Here is a 26,853-nt window from a genome sequence, read left to right as displayed (position 1 = left end):
CATTTCTTACCGATTCGTTTTGACCTTCCCCCTGAGGTTGGCATTCCATCTCATGGGGACGTCATGCTGCTCATACGGGATGACATTCATAGTCAACCCATCTCCCTGACTACCAATCTTCAAACTGTTGCAGTTCGCGTTTTCGTTCCCCACCTGACTTTTTCCCTCTGTACCGTATATGTCCTTCCATCATTCCCTGTCACCAGGGCAGACTTCCTTCAACTTACTGGGCAGCTGCCTCCCCCATTTTTTGCTACTTGGCGACTTTAATGTGCATCGTCCCCTTTGGGGTTCTTCCAGGACCTGTCAGAGTTGTGCCCTCTTGGCTGACCTTCTTAACCAACTTAACCTCTTCTGCCTTAACACCAGAGCACCCACTTTCCTTTCCGACTCCTCACACTCCTATTCCCAACTTTACATGTCCTTGTGCGCTGCCCAGCTTGCCCCTCGTCTTGAGTGGTCCGTTCTTACTGACGCCTACTCGAGCGACCGTTTGCCCTGTGCTGTCAATTTGCTGACTCCTTCCCCATCCGTGTGCACTCCTAAATGGCAGCTTCCTAAGGCTGACTGGCAGCTTTACTCCTCCCTGGCGACCTTCGAAAAACAAGATTTCCCCTGTTGCAATGACCAGGTAAAATATCTCACAAATGTTATCCTTACTGCTGCAGAACATTCCATCCCTCGCACTTCCCCTTTACCGCATCATGTCCCAGTCCCTTGGTGGATTGAGGCATGCCGCGATGGAATCCGTGCATGGAGACGTGCTCTCTGCATTTGTAACTGCCACCCTACGCTGACAAACTGGATTCATTATAAACAGATGTGTGGAAAGTGTCATTGGGTTCTATGGGATAGCAAAAGAGCTAGCTGGATTTCATTCACTAATTCTTTTAACAATTCCACACTTTCCTCTGTCCCCCCAGGGGGTCCACAACTCTTTTGTGGATATGTGCGTAGCGAGCACGGGACCCTGAGCTAATGTGGCCCTCCTTCCTTTCCGGGCTGCATACCTTCCCTTTCCGCATCCTTCCCCGTCCCCCATCTTCATCCCCCCCCCCCCCCCACCTCTGGCTCTTTCCTTCCCTTTCTCCCCCTCTGGGAGTATGGTTTGTGCCTACGTCTGGAGATGGACGCTCGAAACTGTTACAAATTCCTTGCTTTCTACACTCGCAAGTCTTCGTCCTTCCTCTGTCCTTCTCTTTTCCTTCCCTCTTCTCTTTGCCCTTTTCTCCGCTGCGGCGTTTGAGACCCCTCTTCTTTCCTTTCCCTTTCTCTTTTTTCCTCCCTGTGCGTGTCTGAAGGCCGACCCACGCACTTCCATGCGTATCCGGTGACGGGGTAACGCGTAAATCCCCGCCCCGGGTGGACAGGTAGGACACGTACGTACCCCCTGGTAACAGCCAGGCCCAGGGAGGGGTGATTACCCGAGCTGATACCTTCCGAAAGTGCCGATTGGTCCCTCCGTCCGTTTGTCGGGAGGTGTGACCTGAGGTGTGAACAATCACCTAAGGCGGGAGTGCCCTCAGAGAGGGCCCCCACAAGGGAGGAGCGCGCCATCGGAGACGCCGGTAATCATGGGGGATTCTTCCGCAATGGTTTCCTCACCTTCCACTATGTCTGCTCACAAGCGTAAGTTCACTGAGTCTCAGCCACAGACAGTTCTTCCATCGTTGCCACAGTTCCTTGTTGTTTCTCGGTCTGACGAAGGTCACGATTTCTCCACGGTCAACCCTTTCATTATTCAGAAAGGTGTCGACGCAATTGCAGGTCCTGTAAAGTCTTGTTACAGATTACAGAATGGCACCTTGTTGTTAGAAACAGTCAGTGCCCTCCAGGCACAAAAATTGCTGCGTACCTCACTACTACACACCTTCCCTGTCCGGGTGGAACCGCACCGTACTTTAAATTCCTCGCGTGGAGTCGTTTATACACACTCCCTCGATGGATTGTCTGACGAAGAAATTCAGCACTACCTGTCTGACCAGGGCGTAACAGCTGTTCATAGTCATGAAAAGGGTTGACACGAACATCATTCCAACCCGCACTGTCTTCTTGACATTTGACAAAGTTCAACTCCCATCGAAAATCAAAGCAGGCTATGAGATAATTTCCGTTCGCCCTTACGTCCCAAACCCTACGCGTTGCTATCGGTGTCAGTGGTTCAATCACACCAGCCAGTCCTGTTCCAATCCGGCCAAATGTGTTACGTGTGGCAAGGATGCTCATGAGGGTGCTTGTCCACCTCCATCCCCTCGCTGCATCAACTGTATGGGTGAGCACGCTGCTTCCTCTCGAGATTGCCCCGTTTTTAAGGACGAAAAGCTCATCCAGGAAATCAGAGTGAAGGAAAGGGTGTCGACCTTTGCTGCTCGAAAATTATTCGCCAGTCAACAGCCCACCATGCCTCAGACAGGAAAATACAGCACTGTCCTTGCTTCTCCTTGGCCAACAAAGGAGGTGGCCACGCAGACTTGCGACCTCACCTTTAGTGCCACGGTCGTCAGATCAGCCAGTGCAAAGATCGCCCGTTCAACCTCACCACTTTCGCCTGCCCACTCTATGGCTCGCCCTTCATCGGGTTCTGCTAAATCTCGAGCCCAAAAGTCAGACACCAAGACTTCGAAAAAAGAGCATTCTCGTGAAGATTTTTTACGTACCCCAACTTCACACCCATCAGTTCCTCCTTCATCTAAACATCATACTTCCAAGAAAGCTACAAAGAAACCCAGTTCATCTCCTTCTCCGCCAAGGCGTGTCCCATCTACAGCATCACCTGGCGGAAATCGCCCTCGGCCGTCTTCTGTGTCGCCGAGGCGCACTGCTGGCGGCCGATCAACCGGCCGATCGCTGGTGGCAGGAGCTGCTCCTGAACAACCTATGGATCAGGATCTTCTGCCTTCGGCTGAATGCCATTCCATGCTGTCGGTTGCAAGCTCTGAGCAGTCGTTGAGTTGACAGCGACCTTGGTCACATTCCTCCATTTTCTGTTCACCCTATGTCCATTACCCACTAGAATATCCGCGGCATTCGAGCCAGTCTGGATGAATCGTCGGTCCTCATACGATCCTACTCGCTGGTCATCTTCTGTCTTCAGAAAACAAAGCTGCGTCCCCATGACCGCTTTGTTCTCCCTCATTTTCAGTCTGTCCGATATGATCTCCCCTCTGTTGAAGGCACTCCTGCACATGGAGGACTCATGTTTCTTCTCCATGAAACTCTCCATTATCATCCAATCCATTTAAACACTTCCTTCCAAGCTGTCGCCATCCGTCTTTCCCTTTCCGGATATCCCTTTTCTCTTTGTACTGTATACATTCCATCGTCCACACCAATGGCACGAGCTGATCTCCTTCATCTTCTTGGTCAGCTTCCACCCCCCTATTTGCTGGTTGGGGACTTCAATGCCCACCACCCGCTTTGGGGATCTCCACATCCTTGTCCACGTGGCTCACTCTTGCTAGACGTCTTCCACCAAGCGGATCTAGTTTGCCTCAACACTGGGGTCCCCACATTTTTGTCTGCCTCCACGACAAATTTATCTCATTTGGACCTTGCGGTCGGTACTGTTCTGCTAGCTCGGCGCTTCGAATGGTTCGCCCTTGATGATACACACTCGAGTGACCACTTTCCATGTGTCCTTCGACTGCAGCCTCAACTGCCATATATGCACCCGCGACGCTGGAAGTTTGGCGAAGCCGATTGGACACTTTTTTCGTCTCTAGCGACATTCGATGACTGTCACTTTGCCAGCGTCGACGATGAGGTCAAACACATTACCGACGTTATTCTTACAGCTGCGGAACGTTCAATACCATGCACCTCCGAATTGCCACGGTGCCCCCCAGTTCCTTGGTGGAACGAGGCATGCCGTGGCGCAATACGTGAGCGGCGACGTGCTCTCCGCGTTTTCCGCCACCATCCTACTTTGGCCAACTGTATCCGCTATAAGCGGTTCCGTGCGCAATGCCGTCGTGTCATCCGCGATAGCAAGAAGGCAAGCTGGAAATTCTTTATTAGCTCATTTAACACCTTCACTCCCTCCTCGGAAGTTTGGAGTCGGCTTCGACGGTTCTCAGGCGCGCCTAGTTTCTCCCCGGCCTCTGGGCTCACTGTCGCGCATGATACATTAGTGGACCCCGTCGCAATTTCTAACTCATTGGGTCAGCACTTTGCTGAGATTTCGAGCTCTTCACATTACCCGCCAGCGTTTCTCCCGAAGAAACGTGCAGCGGAAGTGCGACCTCTTGCTTTCTCCTCTCAAAATCGCGAAAGCTACAATACTGTTTTCTCCATGCGGGAACTAAAGCAGTCTCTTCTTCTCGCTCATCCGCCCCAGGACCGGATGGTATCCATATCCAAATGTTGCTGCATTTATCAACCCATAGTCTGCGTTACCTCCTTCGCCTTTATAATCGAATTTGGACCGACAGTACTTTTCCCAGACGATGGCGGGAAGCTATCGTCGTTCCTGTTCTGAAACCTGGAAAGGACCAACATCTCCCCTCTAGCTATCGCCCCATTTCTCTCACGAGTAGTGTCTGTAAGGTTTTGGAGCGTATGGTGAATTACCGTTTAGCTTGGTGGCTGGAATCCCGCAGTCTTTTAACACCTGCCCAATGCGGATTCCGAAAGCATCGTTCTGCAGTTGACCATCTTGTTGCTCTCTCCACTTATATCATGAACAATTTTCTCCGGAAACGCCAAACAGTAGCAATATTTTTTGATCTGAAGAGAGCATATGATACCTGTTGGAGGACAGGCATCCTCCGCACACTGTTCTCTTGGGGCTTTTGAGGTCGGCTGCCCATTTTTCTTCGCGAATTTATGGCAGAGCGCACATTTAGGGTGCGGGTGAACACTACTCTCTCCCGTACTTTCTCCCAAGAAAACGGGGTACCCCAGGGCTCCGTGCTGAGTGTTGTACTGTTTGCCATTGCCATAAATCCAATTGTGGATTGTCTCCTTCCTGATGTCTCGGGCTCCCTCTTTGTGGACGATTTTGCGATCTACTACAGCTCTCAACGGACCAGCCTTCTTGAACGACGTCTTCAAGGATGTCTCGATCGCTTCCACTCTTAGAGCTTCGAAACCGGCTTCCGTTTTTCTCCCAGTAAGACCGTTTGTGTTAATTTTTGGCGACGTAAGGCGTTTCTTCTGCTCTCCTTACATCTAGGTCCTGTCAACCTTCCGTTTTCAGACGTCGCTAAATTCTTGGGTCTTATGTTTGACAGAAAACTGTGCTGGTCCTCCCATGTTTCCTATCTTTTGGCTCGCTGTCTGCGATCCCTCAACACCCTCCGTGTCCTGAATGGTACCTCCTGGGGAGCGGACCGAGTGGTCCTTCTCCGCCTCTATCGCGCCTTAGTGCGCTCAAAATTGGACTATGGAAGCATAGTCTACTCCTCTGCTCGGCCGTCTATTCTTCGGCGTCTCGACTCTATCCACCACCGTGGATTACGTTTAGTGTCTGGAGCTTTTTACACCAGCCCTGTGGAAAGCCTTTATGCTGAGACTGCTGAACCTCCGCTGTCCAATCGGCGAGTAGTCCTTCTGAGTCGTTATGCTAGCCATCTGTCTTCCATGCCTGCTAATCCAGCCCATGACATTTTTTTTGATGCCTCCTTTGATGTAGGATACACAGGCTGCCCCTCCTCCCTACTACCACCGGGAGTCCGCTTTCATCAACTGCTCCATTCCCTTTCCTCCCGCTTTCCTAAAACCTTCTTGACAACTTGGGGTACAGCACCGCCTTGGCTCCGTCCCCGGATCTGCCTGCTCCGTGACCTTTGTCGGTTTCCCAAGGAAGGTACCCCTTCACTTGTTTACCGTCGGGCATTTGCTGCTCTATGTGCACAAATGACAGAAGCCACATTTATTTACACCGACGGCTCGAAAACATCGTTAGGTGTAGGGAGTGCCTATATTGTTGGCGACACCCCAAATCACTTTCGGCTTCCCGACCAGTGTTCGGTTTATACTGCGGAGCTTTACGCTGTTCTCCAGGCTGTCCACTACATCCGCCGCCATCAGCGGATACAGTACGTTATCTGTTCAGATTCTCTCAGCTCTCTCCTCAGTCTCCAAGCTCTTTACCCTGTCCACCCTCTGGTCCACAGGATTCAGGACTGTCTGCGCTTGCTCCACCTGGGGGGCGTCTTGGTGGCGTTCCTCTGGCTCCCAGGACACGTTGGTATCTGTGGAAATGAGACAGCCGATATTGCAGCCAAGGCTGCAGTCTCTCTTCTTCGGCCAGCTATTCAATCGATTCCCTTCGCCGATCTACGGAGCGTTTTATGTCGTCGTGTTCTTCATTTATGGCACACACATTGGTCGACACTTCCCCATAATAAATTGCGGGACATGAAAGCTCTTCCTTGTGCTTGGACCTCTTCCTCCCGAATGCGTCGTCGGGAGGAGGTAATTTTGACTAGACTCCGGATAGGGCACTGTCTTTTTAACCATCGACATCTTTTAAGCGGCGATCCTCCCCCACTCTGTCCCCACTGCTTTCAGCTGTGGACGGTAAGACACCTTTTAATTGAGTGCCCCTATTTTAACCCGTTACACTCCCGTCTACAGCTATCGCCTGATATATCGTCGATTTTAGCAGATGACACGCGCTCAGCCGCTCGCGTTCTCGAGTTTATTAGTGCCAGTGAAATGATGTCAGTCATTTGAAGCTTTTTTTGGGGACAACCAACCCCTTTCTGTAGTGGATTTTTAAGCCTTCCTTCTGCTTTTAGTTTCTCCAATTTTGTGACTTTCGTTCCCATTGCTGCTGGTTTCCATTTTCGGTTTTTTACTGTTTCCTACGTCACGGACCAGGCGCTAATGACCATAGCAGTTTTGCGCCCTAAAACCGGAAAAAAAAAAAACTTCCTCTGTCATGTGGGCCAACCTCCAATGGCTCTCTGGAACCAAGATCCATTCCCCAATTTCTGGCCTGACAGCAGCTGACGATGTCATCGTGGACACTATTGCTGTCTCCAACACATTGAGCTGCCATTTTGCGGAAGTTTTGAGCTCTTCCCACTATCACCCTGCCTTTCTCCATTGGAAACTAGTGGAGGCAGCTCGGGCAATACTCTTCTCTTCTTTGAAGCTATTTACTATGAGGGAGCTAGATCATGCTCTCATTTCATCCCGATCCTCAACCCCGGGGCCAGACACCATCCACATTCAGATGTTGCAGCACCTTCCTCTAGCGGGCAAGCACTTTCTGCTTAACACATACAACCACATTTGGGCAGAGGGCACATTTCCCATTTCCTAGACACTGGTGTGTAGCCACAGTCACACCCATACCTAAGCCCGGTAAGGACAAAAACCTTCCTTCTAGATACCGCCCCATGTCTCTTATGAGCTGTGTCTGCAAGGTGATGGAACGTATGATTCATGCCCCGCTGGTGTGGTGGCTTAAGTGTCACCATTTACTAACGAATGCACTGTGTGGATTTTGAGAGCGACGTTCTGCAGTTCACCATCTTGTTAGTTGTGTTCTTGATATTGTTGGCATGAATTCTGGCGCGCGCGCACGCGCACTCACACACACACACACACACACACACACACACACACACACACACACATATTTGGCCCTAGGTTAAGGGAGAGATGGCATAATCATCTTAAAGATTATGTAGTCTCCAAAGGGGGAGGAGGTGCCCCAGGGTCTGGGAGGCAGTAGGAATGAAACTGAAAAAGAGATGTGCAGGTCGTCGTCTGATATCAACTTGGCCACCAGGGGCAGTGAGTGGAAATGTGATGTCATCATCTGGGAAGGCCGAACTGGCTACTGGCTGCAGTGATGGAGGTACAATTTCATTTTCATGGAAGGTCAGATGGGTGGCCGGAGGTTGCGACAGAGACAGGATATGGTTTGGTCTGGTTTTGCGTCAATTTCCAGGTGTGCACAACACGAGATTGAGGGACATCCAACTGGTGGCCTGAGGATGGTATGCAGATGAGAAACAGCTGTAATCCCTGTGGCTCCATGCAGTGCCACCAGCATGAGAGTATGCAAGAGTATGAGGTGTGTGACCTTCCCAGGAGGAATGAGGGCAGAATGATAAGAAAAGCATGAGAGATCTCATAGAATCATGCATAAGGGACCTGACAAGGCTGAGTCGTGTGTGGGCATAACAAGAGATGGGTGGCTTGCGAGAGCTAGCCTGGAAATGTGTGGAGTCTGTGGTGTGGTGCTGGAGACAATAGTGCTGGTGAAGACTGTCAAGGAGCTGAGTTGTGGTAGGAAAGATGACATGGAATGTGTAGTGTGCGAATCAGCATGGAAAATTGGAGGAGTAGGCAGAACAAGGAAGTACACAAGCCATCCTGTTGGACACTGAAGGTGCCTATAAGGTGGTGTCCCCTGGGAGTGTGTCCCACAACATTGGGCAGTGAGGGATCTAGAGGCATAGTGAAGCCAGCTTCCCTAGAGGAGTAAACCTAATACATATCCTGGTCCTCCAGGTTGCTGATTGGACATGGGGCTAATAACCCCATACTGTAAAATAATAATAATAATTGATGATTATGATGATGATGATATTACAGAAATTCAATAGAAGCCTCAGAAATTGGATGGAAAACATGTATCAAGACACTGGCAAAGGAAACAGATAAAGGATCTGACAGTACCATCATGGAATGTGAGGACAATGCTTCAACCTGGAAAAATGAAAGAAATAGCCAATAAAATTTTAAAATTTAAATATGTTGTTGTAGAAATTTAGGAATATATCAATAGTTAAGGCACATCCACCAACAGAGGAAAAAGAGAATATAATTAAAGAACAGTTCTATGAAGACGTGGAAAAACTATGCTGCACGATACCTAAATATGACCTGATATTAGTAATAGGAGATTTTAATGCAAAAGTAGGTAGGAATGAACATTCGTATGGAGTTAGTGGAAAATATTCACTACATAAAGAAAACAACAAGAATGGAGACTTATTATGCGAATTTGCAGCAAGGAAAAATGCAATTATTAAAAGTACTGCTTCCCACACAAAAGGATCCGTCTGGGTACTTGGAAGTCTGCAGTCAATGGAGTAGTTAATCAGATTGACCATATTTTAGTCACTGCACTCCACATCAGTTATGGATGTATGGAGCTGCAGAGGACCAAACTGTGACTCAAACCACTTTGTGACTAACCAGTCTTGAGAGAGAAACTGTCATTAACAAATGGCAACAGAACAGAAAAGATGAAATGGAATACTGACAAACTGAAAATCCCTGATGAAGGAAAAAAAAAAATACCAAGTAACATTAAGCAGGAAGTTCAGCAATGAAGAGACTGCAGTAGGAGTAGATGAAAGGTGGAGTAGGATTTAAAAATCCATTAAGATGCTAGAAAAGAAATAATAGTCATAAGAAGGAACAGAAGAACCCAGGGTTGGTTTGACAAAGATTGCTGGTCAGCAATAGAGGAAAAGAACAGGGCAAGAACAAAAGTGCTACAGAGAGAAATCAGAAATAATGTGGAAAAATATAGATAATTAAGGAGAAGGGCTAACAGAATGTGCAAGAGAAAGAAAAGAGAGTGGACTAACAAGAAATTTCAAGAGCTAAAAGAATTAAAGAAACAGAGTGAAATAAGGAAGTTCTATCATACTGTAGGTAAAATAAACAGATTCCAGCCAAAAATGATGGCATGTTTCAGTGAAGATGGGAAAATTATAAGGGAGGAAGAATAGATAGTGGGAAGATGGGCAGAGTATTTCAAAGATACACTAAGCACTAGCCTAGAAGGTGAAGGGACAGCTGCGCAGGAGGAAAGAGTGGAGCTGGAAGTAGAAAATGATGCCAATGAGGCAAGAAAGACAAGACTAAAAGGGGTCTCCCAGGTTGTGCCTAAGTCAAAAAACAATTAAGCCCCTGGGGAAGAAAGCATAATCTCTGAATTAATAAAACCTGGTGATGAGCCTGTAATAAAAGAACTGCACACATTAATATCAGATATATACAAAACAGAAACTATGCAAGATAATTGGAAAACTGGAATAATAATCCCCATTTATAAGAAAGGGGACAGAACAGCATGTGAAAACTATAGAGGTGTAACACTCCTAAGTACAGCTTATAAGATCTTCACAAGTATATTAAACGAAAGGATACAGAAGTGCCCAGAAGACATACTAGAGGAATATTAGTGTGGCTTTCAACCAGACAGAGGAACAACTGATCAAATATTTGTGATAAGACAAATGATGGAAGTTCTATGAATATGATATAGATCTGCATTTCCTGTTCATCTACTTCAAACAAGCCTTTGACAGCATAAACCGGCAGGAACTATACAGAGTACTGAAAGAAGTTGGTATATGTGCTAAACTAATAAGACTAATCGGAATGACAATGACAGAGATGAGCAAAAGTAAACGTCCTTAGCAGAACAAGTGAAAATTTCGACTTTAATAAAGGCGTGAAGCAAGGTGATAGACTGTCCACTGTCCTATTCAGTATAGCCCTGCCTAGTGTAGCAAATAAAATCAACAAAAGAGGCACCATATTTATGAAATAGCCAGATATGTGCATATGCTGATGAAATTGCTATAGTAGGAAGAAATATCAATAAACTCAAAGAAGCATACTGGGCAATGGAAACAAAATCCTTAAAAATTGGCCTCATAGTAAGTGAAAACAAAACAAATTATGTGGTAATGTCACAATCTGAGGCCAGAACAACCCCTAAAGACCTAAACGTCAATGGGAAATGCTTCAGCCGGCCGGAGTGGCCGTGCGGTTCTAGGCGCTACAGTTTGGAACCGAGCGACCGCTACGGTCGCAGGTTCGAATCCTGCCTCGGGCATGGATGTGTGTGATGTCCTTAGGTTAGTTAGGATTAATTAGTTCTAAGTTCTAGGTGACTGATGACCTCAGAAGTTAAGTCGCATAGTGCTCAGAGCCATTTGAACCATTTGAAATGCTTCGAAGGTGTGTCCTCTTTTAACTGCTCAGGAGCCCTAATAACAGATAACAGGATTGGAAAGGCTATAAGGGAAAGAATACATGCAGGAAACAGAGCTTACTTTGCAAATGTGCAACTTTTCAGAAATATCCATTCTGTAAGAAAAACAAAACTGCTAGTATACACCAAAATGCCAAAGAAATTAGTATTCAAATACAGAGATATGTAAACAGGCAGAATACGGCATTGGACTGTGTAAAAATTGGGACTTTCTACGGGTGGTGATGACCACACTACACGTAATCAGAATACAGCACTACATAAGGCAACAAGTGTCTGACGCAGTTGTTAGATCTGTTACTGCTGCTACAAGGGCAGGTTATCAAGATTTAAGTGAGTTTGAACATGGTGTTATAGTCAACAAATGAGCGATGGTCCACAGCATCTCAGAATCAGAAGTGGGGATTTTCCCATACAACTATTTCATAAGTGTACAGTAAATATCAGGAATCCAGTAAAACATCAAATCTCTGACATCACTGTGGCTGGAAAAAGATCCTGCAAGAACAGGACCAGTGATGACTGAAGAGAATTGTCTAATGTGACAGAAGTACAACCCTTCTGCAAATTGCTACAGATTTCAATGCTGGGCCATCAACAAATGGCGTGCAAACCATTCAGTGAAACATTCATTGATAAGTGCTTTCAGAGCCGAGGGCATGACACAAAGCTTTACGCCTCACCTGGGCCTGTCAAGACCGACATTGGACTGTTGATGTCTGGAAGCATGAGGCCTGGTCAGACGAGTCTCATTTCAAATTGTATCAAGCAGATGGACATGTACGGGTATGGAGACAACCTTTTTGAATCCATGGACCAAGCCTGTCAGCAGAGGACTCTTCAACCTGGTGGACACATTGTAATGGTGTGGGTGTGTGCAGTTGGAGTGATATGGCGCCCCTGTTATGTCTAGATATGACTCCGACAGGTGACACATACGTGAGCATCCTGTGTGATCACCTGCATCCATTCACGTCCAATGTGCATTCCGGCAGACTTTGGCAATTCCAGCAGTGCTACAAAGTGGTTCCAGGAACACTATCCTGAATTTAAATACTTCCGATGGCCACCAAACTCCCCAGACATGAACATAATTAAGCATATGCGGGATATCTTGCAATGTGCTGTTCACAAGAGATCTCCACCCCCTTGTACTCTTATGGATTTATGGGTAGTCCTGCAGGATTCATGGTGTCAGCTCCCTCCAGCACTACTTCAGATATTAGTCGAGTCCATGCCATGGTGTGTTGTGGCACTTCTGCATGCTCACGGGGGCCCTGCATGACATTAAACAGGTGTATCAGTTTCTTTGGCTCTTCAGTGTATAACTTCCTAGGCCACCCCGTTATCGCATATGGGTCAGAGATATGGACAGTGACAGAGCATGACAAAAATTCCGTAAGAACCTATGAGTGGTAAATACTATGCGAAATCTGTATCTCAAAAGGGAGGAAGAAGGCTTGAGAATACCCTGCAACACCAAAAAAACTGTTAATACAAGGTAAGGACATAGTAAAATTAGCAAAATCGCAGCGAATATGATGGCTAGGGCACATGGAGAGTATGGCAGAGGATAGAATTCCAAAGAAAATGATGAAAGGTGTGATCCATTCAGCTGCACGAAAAGGGAGACATAAAAGAAGATGAATTGATGACATGATAGTGGATCTCATCAGTATGGGAGTCTGGGGGTGGAAAAGAGCAGCAAATAACTGAGAAATGTGGTGGAAAATTGTTGAAAGAGCTAAGGCTCACGAAGGACTGTAACACTACAGAAGAAGAAGAAGAAGAAGAAGAAGAAGAACCGAGTAGGCGAAGGGAAAAGCTCAATGCTGAGCTTCACCATGGGAACAGAGGACGTGAAATTCCATTCCAGCTGTGTGAAAAATACTGGTCATGGCTCCATCGCATCACTGTATTCTTGAGGTAGCAGTGGTCTGTCATCAGTGCCTGGGCGAGGGCAGCATCTGGGTAGGTTAACTTATATAAGAGAAGCACAGAGTGATGTTGCAGGCATAGTAAGCAAAGCAAGGGCTGCGACAAGATATCGGAGGGCTACAGTGCCATACTGAAAGAGAGACAGTATGTGGTGATATGCGGATAAAAAAAGAGCTGTATCTACATTCATACTCTGCAAACCACTGTGAAGTGCATGGCAGAGGGTACGCTCCATCAGTCTGAAGTGGGGAACAGGTATGGAAGACTACTCTGGTCAAGTACAAAATCACACTGTGGACACTGGTCACTATTGGGATGTAAACCATATGCCAATTATACTTGTTGTCATTGTGGTGTTCATGACCGACAGGAAGGATGTCATATGACTGAAGTGACCTGGTGGCAAAGATCAATTGCTGTACATTTATTAAGTCTAAGAAATGGAATTCAATGACAGTTTCCTAATGGCATCAGTGTGCAGTATTTGTTTCACGCTGAAAGTCGATCTCTTATGTTGCACTTAAATATACTTCAGAAATGAGGTTTGTGAGGCTACGGTTGACGAAGAGCAGTAAGATGTTAGAGGAAGGACTGAAGATGAAGTCCATTGAGGCAGTGAGCTTGAGGGCAGAGAAGGTGAGATCCAGTGTTGCGGTAGCGTCAGGACAGTTTCAGTCCATGGATGCTGCAGTGATATACTCTTTGTTGGCTCACCGATATGAAACCTGATTGATGAGTTGCTAGGTGCAGCCAACATAAGTCCAGAGTTTGAATTGGTTCCAGAGCAGTTGGACAGTGACCTAAATACTTGCTCATTGGAAGGATACTGGTGGAGGCAGGTGACTTGCTGAAGGAGATAGTGCCGTGATGGCAGTCCATTTGTGGCAATGCCTATGTTGCTAGCAGTGAGTTTGGTGGTACACAGTACCATGGTTGCTGCTGGAGGTTCAGTTGACAACAACCCAGTGTGTCTGTTGATGCAGACTGTTTTCATCTGATCTCCAGAAGAAGCGTCATTAGCAGGTCAGTGCTGTAGCAACCCGCGGTACATGATTGTGTGGTTGGTGGCCATATTGCAGATGGTAGCCAGGAGACGCAGCAACAAGGAATGTTTAGACAGCAGGAGACAACCCTGAGTGGTGTGGGAATCAATATGTATAAAGAGAATCTAATATCATGACTTAAAGGAAGTATTGTGCTGGTTCAGTGTTTTGTAACTCTTGAAACTCTGGGACAATATTGAATGCAATATTCTGTGTTTCTTCACTCATTAGATACTTTTAAGCGGAAGGATAGTTGTATGATGTACAATAATAATTGTTTGTTATGTCATTTGTATGTGAATGTACTCTTCAAGTGTCTGATAAATATTTTAAGATTGCAAAAGATGGCAAGGCAAAAGGAATGGAGTGTGTAAATACAGGGAATGGCATCAGTCAAAAAAGTATTGTAAATTTTATGAGGAAAGAAACATGAAGCTCTTAGACAAGCATACATTAATAGTGATGAATGCCTTGGGTTTTGGAGAGAGAACATATTAACTTGCTTTTGGAGTTGGTGTTGAAGCTTCTTTGAGTACAGAAGGTGTTCTGCTTCACCAAAAATCCAAACCATAGAGATGATGATGGTAAATATGCACCCAACTAGAGAGTAACAGTTCTGGCAGCTCAGTAGTGTCCTTTCAGGCACCCAATATTAATGTAGGAAGAGAGAATGCATTCCTAACACAAAATGTATCGCTCCGAAATTTGTTAATGCACTTAAAGGTGATGCTAGCTATAGCAGCTTTGACAAAGGAAATGTTTAAAATCAACAAGACTATGTATATCATTTTCTTTTTTCACCTCAAACTATTTTTTTAAATATGGAGCACAGTTAATCAGTTGATGGTCAAATGTATGCAACATAACTTTGCCTTTCCCAGTTCATCATAAATTGTCTAGTTTTTGGGGCCTACACATCAATTGTGTTGGCCATTAAGTCTTTGTGGGGGGGGGGGGGGGGCATTTTACAATGGAGCTTTTTGTTGCTATCTGCTCATCTCCCAAAGGTATGAGTGAATACACTTACTTACTAATTGTAGCAAAACTTGGTAAGCTAAGTTTTTTTTGTAATTAGAGTCTAGATTGCATTTTTTGTCACAGTAAGACTGTGAAACACATTCTTCACACTTGAATTTACATCATCTCAAACTTCCAAGGAAAATATCGAAGGGAAAACTGAACAAATACTACAGTAAAACATAGTATGTTACCTCGTAATTATAGGATGAAAAGTGCTGTAAGTGGTGACAAATGGAAAAGTAGAATAAAAGCTCTTACAAAATACTTATTTATTTTTACTTTGTTGTTGATTTATGTAATTTTAAGTACATTCTGCTGATTTTGTCACATTGTTTTTAGTTAGATTCTTATAATTATTCCAGGTGGAACCAGGTACCTGCATGCAAAGACTTATGGGCAATGTGAAGACAGGTATTATTTTGAAAGATGTGTCACTCGAGGTTCATGGTGGAGAAGTTCTCGCAGTTCTTGGGTCTAAAGGTAAAAAAAAAAAAAAAAAAAAATTTCTCCTGAAAATGGCACAATTACAATAAAGAATCCATTAGCCAATAGCTTTTTATTTTTGTTGAAGGAAGTGGAAAACGTGCATTGTTGGAGGTGATTTCACGGCGTGCCCAAGGTCCTACTAGGGGGCAGATATTATTGAATGGAATGCCAATGTCATTAAGATTGTTTCAGCAAAGTTGCGGATATGTTACTCATAAGTGTGACCTTCTTCCTGCAATTACAGTGGAGCAGACATTGTATTATGCTGCTCAACTGACAATTGGATCTAAGGTATGCATATCTGTAATCATATTGAAAGAGTATATTACAGATTCTATAGTACACGTTTCATATATATTTTATTGTTGCCAAAGATGGCAACTACTTTGGCAAGGTATTTATGTTGAAGATTTCTTAAGTTTTTTAATAGTTTTGTTTGTTCATTCCGTAACTTTAATGTATACCTATCATTTGCAAAACACACTAATGTGGTGGAATGTATGTGCTTTGAACAATGTTACTAAATCATCTTCGGTCTTGATAGTGTGAGGAGGAATGGCTGCTCGTATGACTATGCACATGTATGCAATTAATTTTTTCGTGCATTTGTGATGACTCAATTAGAAATATAATGGAACTTGGAAGATATTCCATAATATCTTGTTCAAATACTGCTCCTTGATTTTTAATGAGGTAAATCGTTGTGCTATATTTATTTTCTTTCTTCTTTCATGTTTTTGGTGCATAGATTATTCAACATTTTTGTAACAAACACCTGTGAGTTGAAAAAAATCAATCTTTAATGTACTTGTCTGTATGTACCTTCTGAATTTGCTGATAGCCAAAACTCGTCTTATCTACCAAATGGATTGGTAAAGTGGTTAAGATTGGCAAAGTGGTTAAGATATTGAATCTTTACTAAACTGCCATGCACTTCACCATGATTTGCAGCGTATAGATATAGACATAGTCAAATACTCATGTGCCCATCTTGATTCAGATTGTTCAGTTTTCCTACAGCATTTCAGGCCAACGTCTTTATTGTTCTTTCAGCTGGGATGACAGAACTTTTATCCCAATAGACTGACAGAATATTTTGGTTGCAAACTATGTGCTTTTTTCTTGAGCTTGCATCTATTGATTACATACATTTAATCCGTGCGTTTGTCAAACCCTTTCAGTTTTACATTCGTTCTTCTCAAGTGTTCACATACTAATTCTATAAAGTAACATTATTTTCTCTTTTTAATAAAGTTTGAAGCAGGCACATCATTGATGCTCTTAACTTCACACATTTTCAAAAATTAAAATAATTAAAAAATCTCATCATTTTTAACATGATATAAACTGAATGAGTTATTTGTAATTAGGCTGTTTGTATGTCATGAATAATTATGGACAGTCCTTACCAGGACATAGAGAACCACCTAATGTTGTTTCCATCACATTAAAAGAGGACATGGTGGTGAAAATATGCTACTATTAAGTAGTGTAATCCATACACATTGCGTGAACTTTGCCATATATTGCATATACACTATTAGAAGTTCAACTCTCTTTCAATGCAAATTCTAGAATTTAATTGTACTAACTGTTTTGACTTCATTAAACCTATCATATATAAATATTTTGTGTTGAAACCATAGAGTTAGTGGACCACAGTTCATTCACACTGCAGTGTTTTTTTTGTCAGTTTGCACATGTGCCCCTCCCCCCTCTTCACCACACACACACACACACACACACACACACACACACACACACACACACACACACAAAATGTGACAAAATATAAAAAGGTACTTTTATATTGCAGTATGTCTCATGTATTTCTGAGTCAAGACACTTTTTTCATTGTGAGCAAATTCTACTTGCTGTCTGATATGCTTTGAGAGACAATTTTTATGTTTAATTTGTCAAATTTTCTTACTTTTTTTGGTCTAACTCATATTGTTTCATTTTATTTAAAGATCTCGCACTATGTGAAAGCATCAAGAGTTAAACAAGTCATGGCTGATCTTGCATTGACCCAGGTGGCTAACCGTGGAACACAGTATCTTACACCAAGCGAATATCGTCGTCTTATGATAGGAGTTCAGCTTGTTAGAGATCCAAGTAAGTAAATAAAGTAAATTATTTTTTGCAAGCACTTAGAATTTTTATTTAATTAATTAACTTATTTATTTTTTAGTCATCAGTCTTCTGGCTTGTTTGATGCAGCCCACCATTAATTCCTCTCCTGTGCCAACCTCTTCATCTCACGGTACCACTTGCAACCTACATCCTCAGTTATTTGCTGGATGTATTCCAATCTCTGTTTTCCTCTACAATTTTTACTGTCTACAGCTCGCTCTAGCACCATTAAAGTTGTTCTGTGATGTCTTAGCAGATGGCCTACCATACTGTCTCTTTTTCTTGACAGTGTTTTCTGTCTATTACTGTGCTGACCAATTCCCCAGAGAACCTCCTCATTCCTCACCTTATTTGTCCAACTAATTTTTGACACTCTTCTGTAGCACCACATCTCAGATGCTTTGATTCTCTTCTGTTCTGGTTTTCCCACAGTCCATGTCTCACTACTGTACAATGCTGTGCTCAAAACGTACATTCTCAGAAATTTCTTCCTCAAATTAAAGCCTGTGTTTGATACTAGCAAACTTCTCTTGGCAGGAATGCCCTTCTTGCGAGTGCTGGACTGCTTTTTATGTCCTTGCTACACTCACCATGGGTTATTTTGTTGGCTAGGTAACAGAGTTCCTTAACTTCATCTACTTCGTGATCACCAATCCTGACATTAAGTTTCTCGCTGTCCTCATTTCTGCTACTTCTCATTACTTTCATCTTTTTTTTATTTACTCTCAGTCCTTATTCTGTACTCATTGACAGTACGTTCTATACAGGAATTCACTGAGAATAGCAATGTCATCAGTAAATCTTATCATTGATATTGTAGTAACACTGTTCACATTTATGTCACACTTCAGTTAGTGTAGACCGGGACTGTGTCCTAGGCATGCCCGATGTTAACTAACTGGGCACGGCCCGTGCTGCTAGAGTTGTTGTTGTTGTTGTTGTTGTTGTTATGCCGGCAGAGGTCGCGTCCAAATTCTCGCGTGCCTCTGGTGGACGGGACTCTACTTGCGGCAACTACCGTCCGTGACGTGCCGTGCTGATGTGCGCCTCCCGCAATCTTTCTGGTGGCTACTGCACTCCTCCTCCTTCGGGGGGTGAAGCCACTGTGATCCACTGCATCGGAAGGTGGAGCGTCGGGCAGGAGCGATGACCTCCACATCCATTGGAAGGCCGGAGTCGAGGGGATCTGCCAACCCTCGAGCCGGAACCTACAAATACGGCTGGAAGTGACCCACACGAAGAGGCCCCCGTCATCCCACAACCGGAGCCCGGGACAAAACGGGCGACAAGCTGTCGAACTCCGGATCCTGTTCCACCTCTGGAGGGGCAAGACCCAGTGGCGGGGACGATGGGGAAGGGACGACCACAGGTGAACCAGCCTCCTGAGAAACCGGGCCTGTGAGGGGGGCCAGCTCTCACTGGGGCATCTCGAACAATGGTGATGCCGGTGCTGGAGCTACTGGAGGCTGCCAAGGCTGAGAACCATCGCATTGCGGCAGAGTCACAGCGGGGAGAGGCGGTAACGTCCCCTGCGAAACCAACACAAGTGCCGGCAATGGGGAAGCCGGTGTCCGAGAGGTCAGAGGGTGGATGCCCGAACATGGATGTAGCTGATTTTGGTGACGACATGCCACCCGGTATAGAGCTGGCGGCCATTTTGGCGCAGGACCACTGCCGGTATCCAACGTGGATTGCGACCAAACCCACGGGCCCAGACCGACATACCTACTGGAAAGCCAGGTACTCCGTTTTGCGAAGACTGGCGATGACCAGGCCGGAGGAGGTGCAGCAGAGTCCTAGGTTGACGCCCATGGAGGAGCTCTGCGGGGCTGCGTTCTCCCATTGGTGTGGTCCGGTACGCCGTCAGGAAAAACGTCAATGCTTCCTCCGCAGGAAATTCGTGCACATACTTTTTCATCTTCATCTTACATGTGCGCACCATGCGCTCGGCTTCCCCATTCGATTGTAGATGGAAGGGGGAGAGCAAACGTGCCGAATACTGAAGCGCCTACAAAAATCCGGGAAGGCCTGCGAAGTAAACTGTGGTCCATTGTCCGAGACCAGGGTGATTGGCAGACCTTCCACAGAAAAGATTTTTGCTAGTGCCTGGATTGCAACTTCTGAAGTGGTTGAGGAGTAGCGAACCACATATGGGAATCGGGAATAAGCATCAATGACAATGAGCCAAAATCCATTGACAAACGGGCCCGCAAAATCGATGTGAACACGTTCCCATGCTTGGGTTGCCGGCGGCCATGAAGAGAACGCTGCCCTGGGAGATGCCTGTTGGCTCACACACTGGGAACAGGCGGCCACCAAGTGCTCAATCTCTCTGTCAATACCGGGCCAGTACACATGTCTGTGAGCCAAGGTTTTAGTACGGGAAACACCCCAGTGCCCCGCATGTAATAACGTGAGGACCTCCCTTCGTAAACTTGAAGGAACAACCACGCGAGGAGCTGTATCATCGGTAGCCAGAAGGAGAACTCCTTCCAAGACCGAGAGGCGGTCTCGTAGAATAAAATAATTACGAAGAGGGTCCAAGGCCCGGCCCGGAGGGCGGGATGACCACCCCTGCTGAATGAGGCGAACTACTTGCCAGAGAACCGGGTCAGCTGCCATTTCCCTAGCGACTCGAGAACTAGTGATTGGGAAGCCATCAACCGCTTGGCGGGACGCCACATCCAAATGAAAACACACAATCTCCTCTCGATCGAATGTAGGATCTGGGCCCACCAGAAGACGGGAAAGAGCTTCGCCATTGGCATGCTGTCTGGTAGGGCGAAAATGAATGTCATAATGGTACTTAGAGAGGAACAAGGCCCAGCGCTGTAGTCTGTGGGCTGCCGTATCCGGAATCTGAGAGGCGGGGCCAAATAACGATATTAACGGCTTATGGTCAGTGATTAACTGAAACTTCGTGCCATACAAGAAAGGGTGAAACTTGGTAACAGCGTAGACAATGGCCAAAGCCTCTTTTTCCACCTGGGAGTAATGGGCCTGCGCGGGACTAAGAGTTTTAGACGCAATCGCCAGTGGTTGCTCGGAACCATCTGCGTTGCGATGGGCCAGGACCGCCCCCACCCCGTACTGCGAAGCATCTGGAGCCAGGACCAATGGCTTATGGGGATCAAAAGTAGCCAAACAAGGCACTGATGTGAGGAGGCTCTTCAACGAGGTGAACGCTCACTCGCATGCAGGCGACCAATCAAAAGGAACACCCTTGCGCAGAAGGCAGTACAGGGGGCGGGCTATGGTGGAAGCCCTGGGAATGAACCGGTGGTAATAGGCTATCTTGCATAAAAAAGCTTGTAACTCTTTCAGCGAAGCGGGCCGAGGAAGGTCGACGATACCGTGGACCAAACTTCCTAGTGGCTGGATGCCGTGCCGAGAGATGGTGTAAGCCCACATACTCAATGGACGGTTGGAAGAAGTTTGACTTGCGCAGGTTGCAACGCATGCCCACAGACCTGAATTTGAGAAAGAGGGTGCAAAGGTTGTGCAAGTGTTCCTTCGTGCTGCGGCCTGTGACAATTATGTCATCCAGGTAATTAATACAATGAGGGATTGTCGACGTGACGTGCTCAAGATAACGCTGGAATATCGCCGGGGCACTGGATATTCCGAAGGCCAACCACTGGTATTGGTAAAGGCCAAACGGGGTGTTGACGACCGCCAGCCGTTTGGAGTCCTCATCAAGTGGTATCTGATGATAAGCCTCCGAAAGTTCGATTTTCGAAAAATATTGGCTTCCCACCACGGCGGAGAACAATTCATCAGCACGAGGTAAAGGATAGGTGTCCACCACCAATTGGGAATTAATGGTGGCCTTGAAATCGCCACAGAGGCGTAATTTTCCCAAGGGCTTCCTTACAATAACGAGGGGCAAAGCCCACTCACTAGAAGAAATGGGAAGAACGACTCCTAGGTCTGTCAGCCGGTCTAGCTCTTCCTTTACCTGAGGGCGGAAAGCCAAGGGAATCTGCCTCGCGCGTAGAAAACGCGGGCAAGCTGACGCCTTCAACGTTAAGTGAGCTTCAAAATCTGAAACACGCCCCAGGCCCTCCTCAAAAATATCTGGAAAGTCTGAGATCAAAGATTCCAATGATTGACAGGGAACGTCTTCGGAGACCAACTGTATGGTGTCAGCAATAGAAAAACCGAAAGCTTGAAAGGCATCCAGGCCAAAAAGGTTAGCGGAGCTCGCATCACTGACAACAATAAAAGTAATAGGCCGAGTGACTGATTTGTAAGTCACGTCGGAAGTGAATTGACCCAGTAGGGGAATGAACTGTTTACCATAACCGCGTAGACGCCGGTAAACTGGCGCCAACGGGGGCGATCCAAGGTCGGAATAAGTTTGTGCATTCAACAACGAAACTGCCGTGCCCGTATCGACTTGCAGTTGTAACCGGCGCGACCGAACCGACACCTCGATAAAGAATTTGCGTGCCGATGCGTTGGGAGCCTGGCCCGATGAAACTTCCTGAATGTCAACGTCCATGTCCTCTGTACCTGCTTCCTTCGATTCTTTTGAGGCTGAGCGGCAAACTTTAGCAATGTGACCTTTGTTATTACATTTGTGAGAAACGGCCCAACGCTGGGGGCACTCTGACTGATCATGATGTATATAGCACGACGCACAGGAGGGCAACAGGGGCTGGCGGCCGGAATTCTGTTTACGCGCCGTGCGGGAGCAGCCGTAACGGCTGGATTGTACCGCTCGCATGTCGGCCACCCCGGACACAGTGGACGCGGCCGCGCCACCATGAACCGCCGCGACGTCGCACCATGCTTCCAGCTGTTGACCTGTGGCATGAGAGACTTCATACGATTGAGCAATGGACAGGACTTCCTCAAGGGAAGGGTCTTCTAACTGCAGGGTCCGTTGCCGGACCTCCCTATCAGGGGCCGAACGAACAATGACGTCGCGTACCATAACGTGGGCATACGACTCTCGCGACTGCTCCGTGGCAAAATGACATTTGCTACTAAGACCGTGCAGGGTAGCAGCCCACGCCCGGTAAGACTGATGGGGCTGTTTCTTGCATTGATAGAACTCGATCCTAGCCGCCACAACATGCGTGCGGCGGCGATAATATGAAGACAGCAATGAACACAATGCGTCGAAAGACAAGGACGAGGGTTCCTGCAACGGCGCTAGCTGCCGCAAAACTTGATACAGCGAGGGAGATATCCAAGACAAGAAGAGAGCACGATATACCTCCGCATCGGCAACATGAAATGCCTGGAAATGCTGCCGAAGGCGAAGTTCATATGCGTCCCAATCCTCCGCAGTCTCGTCATATGGGGGAAAGGGAGGAGGGAACGGTGCTGGAGCAGATGGCGTGGAGAACAACGCCGGAAGCACTTGTATCATGGTGGCCATGAATTCCATCTGCTGCTCAACCAAAACCCGCACTAAATCCTCCATGCCGTGGAGAAGCTGCGAAACCGGAACAACGACGCAACACGCAAAAGAACGACCCTACTCGTCGCCAATTGTGTAGTAACACTGTTCACGTTTACGTCGCACTTCACTTAGCGTAGGCCGGGACTGTGTCCTAGGCATGCCCGATGTTAACTAACTGGGCACGGCCCGTGCTGCCGGAGTTGTTGTTGTTGTTGTTGTTGTTATGCCGGCAGAGGTCGCGTCCGAATTCTCGCGTGCCCTCTGGTGGACGGGACTTTACTTGCGGCAACTACCGTCCGTGACGCGCCGTGCCGATGTGCGCCTCCCACGATCTTTCTGGTGGCTACTGCAGATATCCTTTCACCTTGAATTTTAATTCCATTTTTTTCTTTTATACCTGTCATTGCTTCTTTCATGTATAGATTGCATAGTAGGGTCAAAAGACCACATCCCTGTCTTTATATCCTTACAACTTAGTATTAAAGAGGAAAGGTCATTCTCTACAAACATTTCGTCTTAAATTGGGGGGAGGGGGGAATTAGCTGTAGCATATGCAAGATGAAAAACATGAGATGTAAGAGGGTGTGCTGAATGGCAATGCCAATGGATTTTTTATGTGAAATCTCTTAAAAGTTCTTAAAATAAAACAAATTATATTAACATTTTATGTTTTTATTCTTCATGTCTACATAATTATTTCTCAATAGAGTCAACCTGGTGGCAAATACATTTCTCCCAATGAGAGAGCAGTTTGTAGATACCACCCTTGTAGAATGTTTGACTTTGTTGATGGAACCATAACCGCTTCTCTGCTTACACAGCTTCATTATCAAAGTGAATTCCTTGAAGGTGTTCTTTCTGTTTTGGAAACAGATGAAAATTGGATGTGGGGTCAAGTTGGGACTGTATGAGGATGCTCGATGATGATGAATCCAAGGAGTTGAATTGTTGAAAATGTCACAGCACTCATGTTGCCTGGCATTGTCATGTGGAAGGAGAGTGAGCTCCATATGTGGATGAACTCTTCGAATTCAAACTTGAATGTAGCACTCCGTTCCTCATGCACTGACGTAGCTACGTTAGACACCACCATGTTACACGCAAAAATTCTGAGCCCTCTTGTGGCAGAGGGTTGCAAATATGTAGGCATGAAGAATAAAGATGTAGAATGTTAATAACATCAGTTTTATACAAAAAGATTTAAAAGTTTTCACACACAAAATTGAGGCATTACTTTTTGCTGTAGTAGAGAAAGTAGCCAATAATTGGAGGCCAGTGATTAAGAGTGAAGACAAATTCAGCTACAGAAAAGTAATATGGTGATCGATCACACTGTTGATGAAACTAACATAATATCATTTATTCACATTTATATTTCTTTAATTCATTTTCCTCTACAAGTATAGAGGAAGATAAGCAAGATTCAAAAGCTTGGACATGAATTAGATTGTTCACACTGATATCAGCTTTACATAGAGGGGCTGTTTCCCTTAATGGAGAGAAGTAGCATCTAGAGTATGTATAAATATTACTGTGGTGAAATAGGAAGAGACAAGAGTGTTTGAAAATGTAGCTAGAAAATGAATTTAAATAGAATGGAAATATAATTGAAATAAGATTTTTGGGCTTGAAGCTGAAGTACGTGAAATGCTTATTCAATGGCAGATAATGATATAGACTTAAATCCATGAATTTAATACCACCTAATGGTATGAAAGTTGCTGAAGCTCCTTGGGTCAAGTGAATAGTGATAAAGCTCACACCTTGTGTTTGAATTAAAATTGCCTCTTCTTAGATATGACAGAAATTAAGCCCCATATTGTAGAATAATGAAATTAATTAATTTTCAGGGTACAATATACTCTCCACCTGAATTAACTGTACCAAAGCAAGCAGGCCTTTTCTTGTTTGAAATGTGAGCACCAGTGTCTTACACTACACTTGGTGTTAAATAATGTGAAACCTTTCCCTAAGGTTATAAATTTTGTATTTGTTTCAGAAACCATTGGCATGCACTCCTTATAATATAATGATTGTTTAAGACTATATAACCTGGTTTCTTTTGAATGTGTCTTAAGAGAGGTACAGACATTCAAAAAATTGTCAATTTTTAAGTGAATAATGTGCAAAGAATGTGAATTGGTGTTATGGAAACAGAAATGCTAATCTGCAATGTTTGGGACACCTATTGAATCACATTATCATTACTCTTACCTAGGCATGTGATACTCGGCCGGAATAGCGGGTACATGTATATGGTTCATTGTTGCACCAAATGTATGAAGGTTATTCAGAAAGTAAGGTCTAATTTTTTATAAAACATGAACCATCACAGATTTTTTCAAGAAACTGTTTTTTATCTAATCCCTTACATGTCTCCTCCCCCCCCCCCCCCCTCTCCCTCTCTCCCTCTCTCTCTCTCTCTCTCTCTCTCTCTCTCTCTCTCTCTCTCTCTCTCTCTCTCTCTGCTGTTAGGATAACTAGTCTTTAACTACTTCTTTTATCTTGTCATCCTTTGTGAAGCACTTGCCGCTGAGAAACACCATTAGGTACCAGAATTGTGAATTGCCAGTCTTTATGAAATCTTTTTGTCCGTGGCTCTGGCCAAATCTTCTGTGATCACTGACGGTCAGCCTAATTCCGATTCATCATGGGCATTTTCCCTTCTGTCACTCATCACGTTGGGGCCATGCACCTCATTTATCTGTCGATGAATTTCCGTTGCTGCAGCGTTCCTTGCTGTAAAAATCTGAATCATTTACCGTACTTCACAGTCAGCAGGCTGATCAGTTGTTTTCAACATTTTGAATTGATACTGTAAAAGCTGTGAAAATACCAATGCAAATGGCATCATTTGACAAGCAAGGCATGCCAGAAGTCGGTGTGCATTGGCATTTCAATTTTCCTGTAACAGTCGATTAGCTGCAGTGATTTGGACGTTACTTTCTGAATAACCCTCATATGACGATGAAGAATTGACTGTTGGTTGGAAGTAGAGTCCCATTTTGTGTGTGTGTGTGTGTGTGTGTGTGTGTGTGTGTGTGTGTGTGTGGGTGGGTGTCTTGTCCAAAGATAAGATAATATAACTGTGAAGATGTAAGTAATTACTGCTGGATGCTTGAAGGGCTACTACCAGAATCACAGGCCTTAGGGCATCAGAAGAAACCAAGATGGTTTGGTAAAATTCTTTCCACCAGTGTACATTCAGTCAAAAGGGAGAATAATACTTTGTGAAATAGTGCTACCTCCAATTTCACTACATGGTGCTGTTTAAGAAGTTCAACTACAGAATGAGAGTCCAGCAGCTGTGCTTTTTCAGTTGTTCATACAAAAATACAACATTTTTAAGGAGCACTAATCTTAGAAATGAATGAAACTCTGCTTAGGTCACATAAAAACATTTTTATGCTTTTCAGATATTTGCTACTGCCTGCTGAAGGACACTGGTGAACTAGTTGCTAAGTGATGATATCCTAGTTTCTGAAGCACCAAATGAACTCGTAGGCCAACTGCTAAGAAAAAGACCATAATTTGAAAAGTTAATAATTCTTTTCTAGCAGTTACAAATTTATTAAAAAGGAAGAAGAAGAGAGTAAAAATTTTAACAGATTTTCAAAATGTCCTTACAACTTTAAATGATATGCGAGTTGTCATTCATTAGATCTTGGTAAAATTGCGAGACTTGTTATATTAAAATTTTGTCTTTTTGTTTCTTAAAAAAAATACTGATCCATGGTACACATTACTGTGAAGCTATTGATTTATTATTACTCTGTTATTAAGATGTGGTTATAATGGTTTCACTTTTGCATGCTGTATTCTACCTAGATTTTGAAAGGGTT

At 45.1% G+C, this 26,853-nt stretch overlaps 1 protein-coding gene across 1 annotated transcript in view; it reads left to right on the top strand.

The window, feature by feature from the left end:
- LOC124555305 (ATP-binding cassette sub-family G member 5) overlaps positions 1–26,853 on the top strand; it is a 136,940-nt gene that overhangs the window by 15,268 nt on the left and 94,819 nt on the right. The window contains exons 2-4 of the mRNA XM_047129180.1: positions 15,342–15,459; positions 15,551–15,756; positions 17,436–17,580. Coding sequence (XP_046985136.1) covers positions 15,342–15,459; positions 15,551–15,756; positions 17,436–17,580 — 469 coding nt within the window. The remainder of the gene's footprint in view (positions 1–15,341; positions 15,460–15,550; positions 15,757–17,435; positions 17,581–26,853) is intronic.

The sequence above is a fragment of the Schistocerca americana genome, chromosome X (genome assembly GCF_021461395.2).
Source record: "Schistocerca americana isolate TAMUIC-IGC-003095 chromosome X, iqSchAmer2.1, whole genome shotgun sequence".
Lineage (NCBI taxonomy): Eukaryota > Metazoa > Arthropoda > Insecta > Orthoptera > Acrididae > Schistocerca > Schistocerca americana.
The sequence above is the reverse complement of the archived record's forward strand: the minus strand, read 5'-3'. Positions and strand labels throughout refer to the sequence as shown.